The sequence below is a fragment of the Antennarius striatus genome, chromosome 4, assembly GCF_040054535.1.
Source record: "Antennarius striatus isolate MH-2024 chromosome 4, ASM4005453v1, whole genome shotgun sequence".
NCBI classification, from domain to species: domain Eukaryota; kingdom Metazoa; phylum Chordata; class Actinopteri; order Lophiiformes; family Antennariidae; genus Antennarius; species Antennarius striatus.
In genome coordinates, this window is record NC_090779.1 from 8,111,237 (window position 1) to 8,123,471 (window position 12,235).

The 12,235-nt window shown below is 40.7% G+C and overlaps 1 protein-coding gene across 1 annotated transcript; it reads right to left on the reverse strand.

The window, feature by feature from the left end:
* Window positions 1-1,836: 1,836 nt before the first annotated feature.
* LOC137594013 (CD81 antigen-like) lies at window positions 1,837-12,015 on the reverse strand. Its single transcript, XM_068313189.1, has 8 exons — window positions 11,838-12,015; window positions 10,188-10,302; window positions 4,700-4,797; window positions 4,538-4,612; window positions 4,326-4,439; window positions 4,069-4,167; window positions 2,768-2,851; window positions 1,837-2,607 (listed from the first exon to the last, which is right to left on the reverse strand). Exons 1-8 carry the CDS (start codon window positions 11,901-11,903, stop codon window positions 2,542-2,544), a joined length of 717 nt encoding a protein of 238 aa, XP_068169290.1. The 5' UTR covers window positions 11,904-12,015; the 3' UTR covers window positions 1,837-2,541.
* Between the last annotated feature and the right edge of the window lie 220 nt (window positions 12,016-12,235).

Sequence of the window (12,235 nt, forward strand, 5' to 3'; positions counted from 1 at the left end):
GATGATCTAAGAGGACAGTCACCATGTTTAAGAGTCCAGCTGCTATCATTTGAACAGGAATGATGTGTGAATGATTCATTCTAGATCAGACACTGATCATAATGGCCTGACTTTAGTTTATTGTTGTTCAAACTTCAACTGAAGGTCAAAAGAGTTGCTTGACAAAGTGAACATTGAAATATAATCGATGATATCCAGGGCTGATGGAAGTTGTTGGGGTTAACAGGTAAGTGGTATCATATCGTGGAGGAGAGAGTGTGTGTGTTGCTGACGGTGACAGACATACAACCACAGACAACCTGTCGTCTGATTGGACCAACGGCATGAGGTCCAATGAGACGCATCTAGGGAGGAGATGTGTTGGTGTCTCCAGGACTGCAGAGGATGAGGAGGTGTATCTTCAGCTCAGACACCAGAGAACTGAGTCTGGAGTTACCGCATTTTGAATTGTCAGTTTGTGATCAATGATCAATGATGCTTTTTGTTGTCTATTGTTGCTGATTGACATAAAAATGAGGTTTTTCCCTTGTGTTCTGGATTCTTGAACAGAAATGTGCTTTCATTGTGTCGTTTGTGTGGTGTTTTTCTCACATCCATGGTTTACTTTATATGTGGTTTACTATATACTGTTAGTAGCAGTCAGACTTATTTACAGTATACAGGTGTTGTTCTTCTGATCTGAACTTGTCACTCATCGAATTAAATTATTTATAATCTACATTCTAGACTGAAGGACTGCTACCACACTTTGATTTGTGTATCTGCCTTTTGCATTTGGTCCACAGATGTCGAAAGGAGCGTCGCGTGTTTAGGGATATCAGTGACTGTGTCTTCCTGTTGCACCTGAGATATGAATGTTGAACATTTCTTGTTGCTGCTCCACAAGATTTCTGAAATCACTCACATTCAGCCACAAGCCAGGGAATGATGTTGAGTGGAAAAACCTGAGACTCAGTACTCTCAAGTGGGGTCCCGGTTCGTCCTGTAGTGGTTGGGCGGGGGATAAAGTCCGAGCTGAGTATGTCGCCATTGTTACGCTGAGACAGGAAAGGTTGTTGGTATGTAAGACACCACATATCATAAGGAGAGTTTCTTTAAATAATGGATTGTAGACAATCAGACCAACTAAGCCAAAGTTCAGATATAAATTCAGGGATCCTTGAAGATTCAAACACCAGATATGAAAGCTGTCACTCCATTCATGCTAATATCAGCATATTCAGCACTCCTGGCTAAAACTTTCACAACTCCGCTGTTATGAAAAACACCTGTTTGGAACAAGTTTATGTTGATGTTGGAAGCTGTACAGTAGTTCTTTTGAGGTGGACTCAGAGTCAGAGGGAGAAGAACAAGTAACACAAGACATGACTTCCCATCAATCACACCTCCTACAGATGCTCAGGGGCATCCTGAGTCTGATCCAAAGGTCCCATGTGAAATTCAGCGCTGTAGCTGGTGTGAGAGAATAAAGCCTCTGGTGAGAGAAAAAATCCGTCGGCAGGACAAGCTCCATATAAGGTGTGTCCGCGGTGACAGTGCCAGAAATACTAGTCAGTTGAGTTTTGACGCACCATCCCATGCTGCTGTGAGAAGCAGCCAGGTAGGGGCTGATGACATCACACTGCCTCCCTGTGGTGGCACAGCTTCAATGACGCAGGTGAAAGGTCAGCAGGAAGATCAATACTTTATTCTATCGATTGAGACGCTCTAGATTTCATCTAGCATTTAAATTATATTATATTATGTCGCAGGAAATGCTCTACGGATTAAAAACCCACCTTTGGGACCAGGGACCAGGACTGCTGTAAGGCCTCCAAGAAAACTCAGACACACTCGTCTGATTTAGATAAACATTTATTTTTTTGACTTGTCTCCGTCCGTTGCTTCTTTAAAAAAAAATTTAGACATGGAACAAAATGTTGCTTCATCTTGAGGAGCCACAAGCAAAATTACATTTTAAAAAAATGAAACAAAAAGAGGTGACATACATTTTCATCATCATTATCATTATTAGGTTGAGTATGAGGACATGTTTCTTTTCATTATTTTATGCTGAATGTTTGAAGTTAGAAGACAGTACATTAACGCAGAGCGCTGAAACCCTGTGGCTTAAATTATATTATAGCGCCATAAAAACACTGAAGCACTGCAGCGTTAGACATCAAGCAATCAATCAGGGAATGCAGGGCTACTCCTAAGTGTTATCAACATATGACAAGTATATATACAATTTATACATCCATAAAATAGCATTAATTCAATGACTTCAGAGAAATATTTCACAACGCTGTCTGTATAACATGTTCAATGTAAGTGTTTTATGATAAATAAAGAACATCTGACCGACAGGAGCTGAATTACTGTGTGAGGAAAACGAGTTTCGAGACATCGGCAGTATCAAAAATAAGCTGTGGATTTTAATCTAAAGTACAAAGAATGATATCCATCTAGTTATGTCATAATCATCAGGAAGAGGAGCAGATGCACTAAAACACAGGATTAAATAATGCCATTACAGTCTGACATTTGCTGACGGGACTATTAGTACACCCCGGGGCTGTTACGGATCCCACAACACAGCACCATGGTGAAGATCATCTCGAAGATCTAAATGGGATAAAGACAGAACAGCTTCATTCAGTCTGAGGCTTTTATTCAAGCAGCTGCAGCTGATAGAAACAGCAGGGAAATATCAGATGCGCTAAGAGTCTTTTTACACCACAGCTGTGTGAAAAACATCCATCTGCTCTTTCAGTCTGACACTCACCATGATGACAGCCACCACCAGAGCAGCCAGACCAATCAGGTAGAGCTTCTCTGAGAACAGCTCGATCAGTTTGTCATGGCAGCTCTGCAAGAAGCCAGAGGCAGAATTAATTAAGACATGTCACTGAGATGAGAACTCCTCTCCATTAGCGCTCACGCTGTAATCTATCTTTCTGTCTGTCTGTCTGTCTGTCTATCTATGACCTGGCCCTTGGCTAGCTGAGCTCAGCTCCAGCAGACCCAGACCCGCAAGGCAGATGTTTTTCATTCATTCATTTTCTCCTCATCTCGTCTTCAAACTCTTATCCAAATCTGACTGAACCAGAGGTAGGGTACACCCTGGACAAGTCACCAGAAGGAGACACACTTATTCCATGGATTTAAGGAGGACGCCTGAGAACTCAGAAAGAACCCACATGAGGAGAACATACAAACTCTGAACAGAAAGGAATTGAACCCAGAACCTTCTCGCTACAAGGAAACAGCTCTATCCACTGTGCTGTCTTGCCCTTTATATTATATTATATTATATTACATTATATTATATTATATTATATTATATTATATTATATTATATTATATTATATTATATTATATTATATTATATTATATTATATTATATTATATTATATGGAGGGGGATCCAGAATATTTAATTTTTTTTGTTTATATATTACCCATTTTTAAATATTTGAATAGCTGTTTCTATAAATTAAGTTCATATAGCATTGAAGGGTGCAGCACGGTGGTGTCTGTCTGTAGGTGTGTGTGTGTGTGTGTGTGCGCGTGCGCGTGCGCGTGTGTTGGTGGTTGTTTGTGTAAGTGTGGCCCTATAATGTGTTGGCGATACATTTGAGGTGTACCCTCTCTCCCATATAGCCAGCTGAGAAAGGCTCCAACAAACCTGTGACCCGACAAGCAGATAAGCAGCTGAAGATAAGATCATTATGATCAACTCATCTTTAAGAAATATGCATGAATGAATGAAAAGCATTGAAAGGTGTTTGAGTCAATAACCACCTATTTTAACTAAGCAATAAGCCTGAAGCTGTGTGCAAACAAGCCAGGGTACTGAGTAATGTTAGCTCAGCGTTACAGCAGTGTTAAAACCTCTATTCATGTTTATTGTAATATATCATATAAGAGGGGTTATACAGGTAAAGACTAATGAGTTCAATAAATTCAAGAGCACCTTCATCTCATGAAAAAAATATACATATGTAATTTGTCCGTCTTTCTAGATGCTAATGTGTTTTACGTTTAGGTATTGTGTTTTTTCATTTCACTCAGGATGTGTGTATACCTGAGACTTCAGAAAATCCTCGGGAGTCTTTCTGGGACACAAGGTGCCAGCAACTTGTTTGAAGAGAGCCGTGTCATCTCCTTTACCGCAGCAGTCAAGCTGGAAGGGAGATAGCCGACACAAGCCGTCACTCAAAAACAAGCAGTCACTCAAAAACAAGCAGTCACTCAAAATAGATTTCTATCAACCAATCAGTCACATGACAAGATAACTGCTTTTGACTATGACCAAACAGAGACTGTCATATGATGGTGTACCGTTTTGTGGAAAACATTGAGCACACTGATGGCAGAGTCTTTACTGGGAGATCCTGAGACGTCCACCGCCTTGATGTAGGCAGAGTCGTAGAAGTTGATCAGCTCTTTAGAGATCTGTGCACAAAAATTGGGTAGACGAACAGAATCATTGGATGTGTAGTGTGTGTGTGTGTGTGTGTGTGTGTGTGTGTGTGTGTGTGTGTGTTACTCACTGTGTCCCTGTTCATGAAACCCCAGATTGCTGCAGCCACTTCACATGCAAAGAGGATCACCAAAAAGAAGAAGAACTGATAAAAAAAAAAAGAATATTACTGGAAGCCTATCATTGTTTTTACATCAAAACCAAATGAATATTCCTGCAGTGAAAAACTTACCGTCCCCAGGAGGCACTGAGATTCCTGAATGGCACCGTAACATCCGAGAAAGCCTACCAGCATCATCACAGCTCCAACAGCTATCAGTATGTACACACCTGTAAACACAGATACCAAACACATCAGAACTACAGTCATACATACACATATATGTATTAAAAAAAAAGAAGTAAAAATTAAAAATATATAGTTCATCAGGGAGGCAGTGTCTCCAGACACCACTAGGGGGCAGCACCAGTAAAGTGTCTGTCTGCTGCACATGCATTGATCCCCACATTGTTTGGTAATGGACTTCCTGGATGTTTCTCCTGCCTTCCCTGTAGCATGACATGACATTATTGGCATCATGGAGATTAACAGTCTCTGGATTAGGAAGGAGGGAGGGAGGGAGGGAGGGAGGGAGGAGAGAGAGAGAGAGAGAGAGAGAGAGAGAGAGAGAGAGAGAGAGAGAGAGAGACTGCCTACTCAGCTGTCAATCCAGGAAATGCTTTCCAGACCCCCCCCACACCCCCGCATACCCCTCTACTCTGACCCCTGACCCCTAGCATTATCCTTCCCCAGGAAACAGAGGGAACCATGAGAATGGACCTGCCCACACAAACGCATCTTTGTAAGTGAAGTGCTAACAAAAAAAAGGAATCTAAAACATCTAAGAGTTTATCGAGTTATCAAGAATCTACAGTATGTTTGACCATTATCCACGATGACGACAAAAAAAGTTCCAAGACTCTTAAGGGTAAAGACAGGTAATCAACAGGCTCTAGTGCCAGTAGTGCTGCTGCAGCAAAAAGTCAATGAATAGTAATAAAGCTCCAGTTACAGCAGAGTTCTGGCTTGTGTTTCATTCAGCTGAAAGGAAACCGCTCTGTACACAGAACCAAGGTAATGGTGAATCTAATCAACACATACAAGCATGACGTGGAAGTAATCATCACATATAATAGCTCATCACTCTCCTGCAGGCTCCTCTGCATGCAGATGTCTCTGCTATTAGCTGAACATGGGTACAGCACAGAGGAAATGTATCCTAGCACATAGACATGATTACAGTATTATGATTATAATTACAGTATTTTGTTTGTAGCAGCACTGCAAAAAAAAACCTTCAAAATTGACATAAAGTGTGAATGTTTTGTCAGATGTAATGCAAAGAGATGTAAATAAAAAGTAGATGTGATTGTATACAGCCTTATTTTAAAATATTCACTGTTTAACATTACGTTCTCATAACGCTGCTGAATTGAAGATAATAAAAAAAATAATAAAAAGCATCAATAATTTGTACGTATAAATAGAACAGATAAGAGATAATAAACGTGTTCCCAAAGGACATTTCTTTTTCACCGCACACATGTATTAATGGAAGTCAATGACACACAGCAGTGTACAGTCAGCGGAGTGTTTTAGCTGTAATGAAGCTTTTCCCAAAGCTAGTCATTGTACACCTGCCCTCAGGCAGCAGGTGCACAGGGTGGGGGAGTGGGGGTGGGGTGTCCTGATGCCCTATTGTTGAGCTCTCTAGCATTAGGATTGGGGAGATCAATGACTCTTTATTAGTTACAGATAACTGATCATTTTCTATGGTACGTTTTGAAATGACTGCCAAGACAATATATCTGATGCGCCCATGGTCAGGGCATCGTCCCCATCTCTGAAGAAGAATCTGGTTAGTAGGTGTTCTGGGGCTTTACTGCATCGTCTTCCTCAGCAGATGAAGGCTATTTACTCAGCTCAGTGGAAATTGCTGAAGTTGAGAAATTTACTGGTGTCTCTCTTTGCACTTTGTCAATGATTGACAGCTCCAGGCCAGCCACTACATGAACCTCAATCTATTTATTAGTAGTCAGCTGCTGTTTCCAAGGGCAAGACTGAAGAAAACTCACATCTGACTCAGTTGTTGAAGTACTTGGACTTGTTTCCTTTACTTTTAACACCACATCTTTTATCTGATAGGTACAGTTACTGCTTGATTATTTTCTGGAATAAAACATTTTAAAAATGTGAAATAATTATTTATTACACCAGTGATAAGTGCCCCAGACAGTGAACTTAGTCTGGGGCACTTGACATGTTTCAGACAACTCCACTCATTTCTAAACAACTGGTTTAAATTAAATCATTGTTTGACAATTCAGTATTTGACAATCCTGCCTCATCAATTCATTGATTGTGCTTGTGAACAGACTGGATCCATGGTTTAGAACTCTAAAAATATAGTAACAGGCCTGTCTGGAGGCAGTCTGAGACTCTACTCACATATCACACACAACCAAACACACAACTAGAGCCTCTCTTTTTCTCTCTCCCTGCCCTCCCTTCACCCCCCCCCTTCCTCCCTTTCTGTTTCAGGACTTGATGTTTGCAGTGCAGCAAAGCAGGCATTATCTCCACCGCCTTCCATCACTATGACAACACCCTTTGAGGTTTGAAGGCCATTGAGACTTTAAGGGCAACAGGCAGTTTTATTCCAACGGAGAAGTTCATTTATTTCTTGTCTCCCAATGTAATCTCCGGGGGGTGAAAGGGGGGGCAAGACGAGCAAAAAGCCTCACTTGGACTCCTCGTCTCCTCGTTTCTCATCAGGCATCTGAACAAAGACGTGTGAAGCCATGTTCACGTTCACACTGTTGGAGCGCGACGCAAATACACCGTGGAGGAACCGATCACACCCAACGTATATAGTATGAATGACCAAAGGATTAATTATTAAAAACACATTTTTTTCCTGTTGCCTTGTTCACAGAAAAGAGCGTTACTAAATTAAAGGATAACATTCAACACTATTAACAACTGAGAGGTGGATCAGCCGTGTGCACAGCAAATACACAAGTCGACAGGAGAAACAGTCAACCTGCTGTGTCCAAAGGGGACCAGGGTTTGCCCATGAGCATCTCTGAGGTTTGTTAGCTGCTGGGCTACAAATAAGTTTTAAATTTGTATAAGAGTCAAGTTTTAAAAAGGTGAGAAGTGAGCAATGACAGTCGAGGGAATTTGTAGTAATACCTGCAGGAAAAGCCAGGCTGAATAAATGCTGAGATTTTATGCTAAACTAAGATAACCATCTTCTACCATGCTGATACGTCTCATTGCTGTTCATTATGCTGGAGCTACATATTCTAGCTTAACATAAATACTGGAAATACAGGAAGTGCATGACTGAGTACATCTAAAGATACTTCAAAAACAAATACTTATAGTAATATTAAAAATTTACCTCTATCCCTTTAAAGCTGTCAGCTTATTTTTTTCACTCTGTCCTATTTATCTTGATTAAACACATTTGATATACCTGCTAAGTTTTTGTCCTTTAGATATTCAGGCTATTATTCCCCTTGCATGAAACAGTTCTGATAAACTATTGTAAGGTAAGTAATGATAAGCTGTGTTAAACTAATGATAAGATAAGATAAATTAGATATTGATAGAATTGATATAGCTTCAGACTCACCACGGTCATGACAATTATGATGTTTTAACACATTTAAATAATTAAATAAACAAACTTTTGAGAGGTCTACCTTCCTTTTTAAAGGTTAAACTTGTTTGCAGGACAAGTTAAAGCAATGAAGAAGAAGTAGTTCAGCTGTGAACTGACATGAGCTCTGGATGAAAGTATTTAAAATGTGTGTTTAAATGAAAGCACTGTTGAAAGTCATGTTTGACTGGAATGTTAGTCAAGAATAACATCAGAAAGCAAAACTTATATTTAGACAAAGAGAAAAACAACTCTGAACATTTCAAACCCTAACATACATGTGTCTATTCTTTTCATTGGGGAGAGGTTAGACATTCCCTCTTAGTTTTGCCACAGCAGATTAGCTAAAATGCCTTCAAGATATATTGTCTTCTTGAGAACAACGATAAACACGTAGTTTTATTTCAGCATCCATTTAGCTGTCTTCTGTATTTTGCTTACAGTGCTACTTCAGTCGTAGCTTTGCGTTACGCATTCAGTGTAAAGCAGCTGAAACCACATGTGTAACAAAGTCTGTCAGAAGTACTTTACCTCCTACAGTATGGGAGGATGTAGCACTGAGCACAGACTACTGACAGCTGCCACCAGTGATGATTTCAGGCACCAGTTAGAAGCGAAGGGGAACCAGTATTTTCAGCCTTACATAAATGCCACTTTGCTACGCCAGCATGCCCGAAACGTCCACTCCAAACTCTAATTTGAGGGTAATCTGCAGATGTACGAGGCTATTTGAATTATGCAAGGGCGTATGTTCAAGGGAGGTAAAAAAAAAAGAAAGATTCTCTTGATGTTGTTTGGGTGGGCCTCTCTTGCCGCCCTGCCTTTAAAATCATGAGTGTGCCTCTCTTCTATAAAAAGCATGTGTTCGTATTGCTCTTTATACTTACTGAGGAGTACGTTTGGGAGAGGAGCCGGAGCCCAGATGTAAATTAGTGGGCTCATTCGAGTTCAGTACCACAAGAAAACTGAGACAGAGCACCAATGAAATGTTTAAATAATATCAAGCATTGTACATTTCAGTTCCAAACTGTGGACTCTGGGCAGTGAAAGATGCATGACTTTAGGTCATGCACAAAGTTCAAGCTGAGGTTTCAAACATTTATACACTCCATACATGTATGTGCTCCAGGGAATTCATGAAGATCAAATACTTTAAATTGCCGACAACTGAAGGCACATAAAAGCTTTATTCATGCATGAGTTTTCTCAGAGCACACATACGCCGCAACATCTGGCGTCTCCTGAGACCTTGTGGCTGGAACTTTTTGAATTCATAAACATGCACTGTATATTTTTCAGGGATGGAGAATAACCTTCAGCATGCAGTCATCTGTGTCAGAGTGAAAGCAGAGTAAAAACACTGAGGTGGGGTCACCGGCTGTGTTAAGTCTAAGTCACTCTGGGGATTTACGCAGGTCCTGCTTCCGGGTGTTTGTCTTTAGCGGTCGTGCCGCTCCGTCTATTTCTGGACACGACTCTTGTAACACAGGTATTTCTATGAATCGATTGAATCTCAAAGGGGTTGCAACATATGAGGAAATGAGTGGGACGTGGGAATCGTTGGGAAGATGATGATCAAGGAGCAGGAAGATTAAATTTAGCAGGAACAGCTATTTATAGAAGCTGGGGTACAAATTCTTATGCAAATCTAAACTGTTGAGATACTGAGACATTTCTTTTAAGTTTTACAGCTATTAATTTATTGTATTGTAATGAGGTGTGTTTTTTCAACCAAGTTTAAAAACAAAAAAAATGCATGACCCTTACATTGGATATTCAGTATTGAAATGTAAAATTAAAACGACTTCACTATAATTAAAATAAAAACAACTTTCACCATCTAAATCAAGTGGAAATACGAAAAATATTTTTGTTTTTAATGATTTTCACAAATTATTGATAATGATGATGTGGTTAGATGATCTCATAATGTAGATTCACATGAGCTCTGTGTGTTTGTAAGACCTCTTTTAAATGCTGTGTGTGATTCTGTGGTTTTGAGTGTGAACTCACTGATGTAGAAGGTTCCCGGCGCCTGATGGCCTTCAAACTGCAGCACAAGGAGGTTGCTAGTCTGACTGTCATGGCGAAGCCACAGCGCCACTCCTAAGATCACACCTCCGGCCAGCTGTCCCAAAGAGAGAAGAGGTTCAATTCGTCTGCTTCACATTTTACTTTGGTCAAAACTCAGAAGGGAACGTCATGTGACATACCTGAACTTAAAGAAAGCATTAATTTAATAAATGAGTTTTATTAGGAAAAATCACCAAGTTTTGTTTTGAGATGACAGTGTGAAGGGGGGGTGGGGTGACGTCAGCCCAGTGTCTCGACCCTTCTGCTAATCTGTGCGTGTCCAGCTGGCCTGAGGCGGTGAACTGCCTGCTGTCCTTTAAGAGCGGTGATGACAGGACATCCTGACACTGCAGTGACCTCCAGCACCAAACCATCTCATCACAACCAACTCTTTGATTCATTTTATCTTCCCGCAAACCAGGAATACCCCAATAAAAATGTTGTAAAATAATGGCTGATGGAGCATAAAGCACTGAACGCTTCGCAACTTGTTTTTCTTGATGCCACTGTTTATACCGAGCCATCAGCACTTGAAATGCCATGACTGCAGCCCATTGTTCTGCAAGAAACAGGAAGCTAAATCCTCGACATGAAAAATAGCAAAATGAGGAAGAGCGGGCTGAGAGTTTTTACAATGACAAACCCAAAAGAGGAAACACTCCATCAAGTGTGGCCTGTCCAGGATATGCTTATTTTGTGCAAATCTAAAAAAAAAAGATAGAGTGAAAGAGACAACTCGGCTCTTTACAAACCACATTTCACATGGAAATCCACAAAATACGTCTGACGGTGCAAGGCCGCAAGTTTTACAACACGTTCACAAGTAGTGTGATGTGATGTGATGTGATGATATGTTAAAGCAGAGAACTACTTTGATGAACAATAAAGAGTTCTGTTTGAATGCAGAATCCACAAATAAAATGATGATAAAACTGACTGAGGAGCTTCCAGTGCGTTTTAGAGGTTAAAAGGCAGCAAATGACACAATCTAGTGGCCAGGTGGGAACAAAGGAAATGTTGGGGTGGGGGCTCTCCCCTCCCCCAGAAACTTCATTAGCTATTTTCAAATCATCAGTGTATACTGACAAGAAATGATCATCATAATCACCATCTTAATCATCATTTTGCAACTTCAGAAATCACACCTTCTCTCGTATAAAACTGTTCTTACTTGAGTTCATTCATTTTGGATGACCTACAGTGACAAATTCTAGGGGGGGGGGGGGGTCAATAAGAAGAGTGAGGCCACCAACAGCGCGCTCCTCCACACTTTTCTCTCCAGCCACCTTGCGCCTGAGCTCCTCCATGCAGAAAATAAGTTTATGACGCGTAAAGAAGCATCTCAGAGTTTGAGCACTGTGCCGCCTCTGTTGATGCTGACCTCCTCTCAGAGACACAGCAGCATAATTAATACCTCACAGGGCACGAATCTGGGCATCTCCTCCATTCATCATCTTATCAATTTTAAGTTGAAATGTGCAGCAAATCGGCCGCAAAGTTAAAAAAAAAACCAAAAAACTAAGACAAAGTCTGAAGAGAGTGTGTTAATTATAAGAAAGAAGATAATATAATTGATTATGTTCAACTTACCCAGAAAATAAAATTAAAGAAAAAAAGCATGTATTTAATGCATTTCGTGCAGCCCGCCACAGCCATGTTGCCAGTTTGGTTCAGCTCGGTCCCAGTCGGTCAGTCTGCTGTCCCGTCTGTCTGCCTCTGCAGGAGGACTCGGCTGATCCAGGCCAGTTGTAGGCGCCTCTTTCCTGCAAACTCCTCCTTTATAAACATGAGTGAAAACCGAGACGCAGAACTGCCCACCGACTGGAGGGGACAGGAGAAGACTGGGGATGGGGGGGGGGGGGCATCGGGCTCCCCATTCTGGAAAGCCCGGCAAGAATTTTATTTTTGGTTTTCTGCAAATTTAGAAAGTGCTCAAGTTTATGTTCTTTTTTTTTTTTTTTTTACTTCTGAGAAGGAAAAAAAAAGGG

Excerpts from the sequence above, each read along its gene's own strand:
- LOC137594013 (XM_068313189.1), bottom strand. The coding sequence starts at position 11,903 with ATGGCTGTGGCGGGCTGCACGAAATGCATTAAATACATGCTTTTTTTC. Across the intron at positions 10,303-11,837 it reads TCTTTAATTTTATTTTCTGG|CTGGCCGGAGGTGTGATCTT; the intron begins GTAAGTTGAACA and ends TCTTTGGGACAG. Across the intron at positions 4,613-4,699 it reads CTCAGTGCCTCCTGGGGACG|TTCTTCTTCTTTTTGGTGAT; the intron begins GTAAGTTTTTCA and ends TTTTTTTATCAG.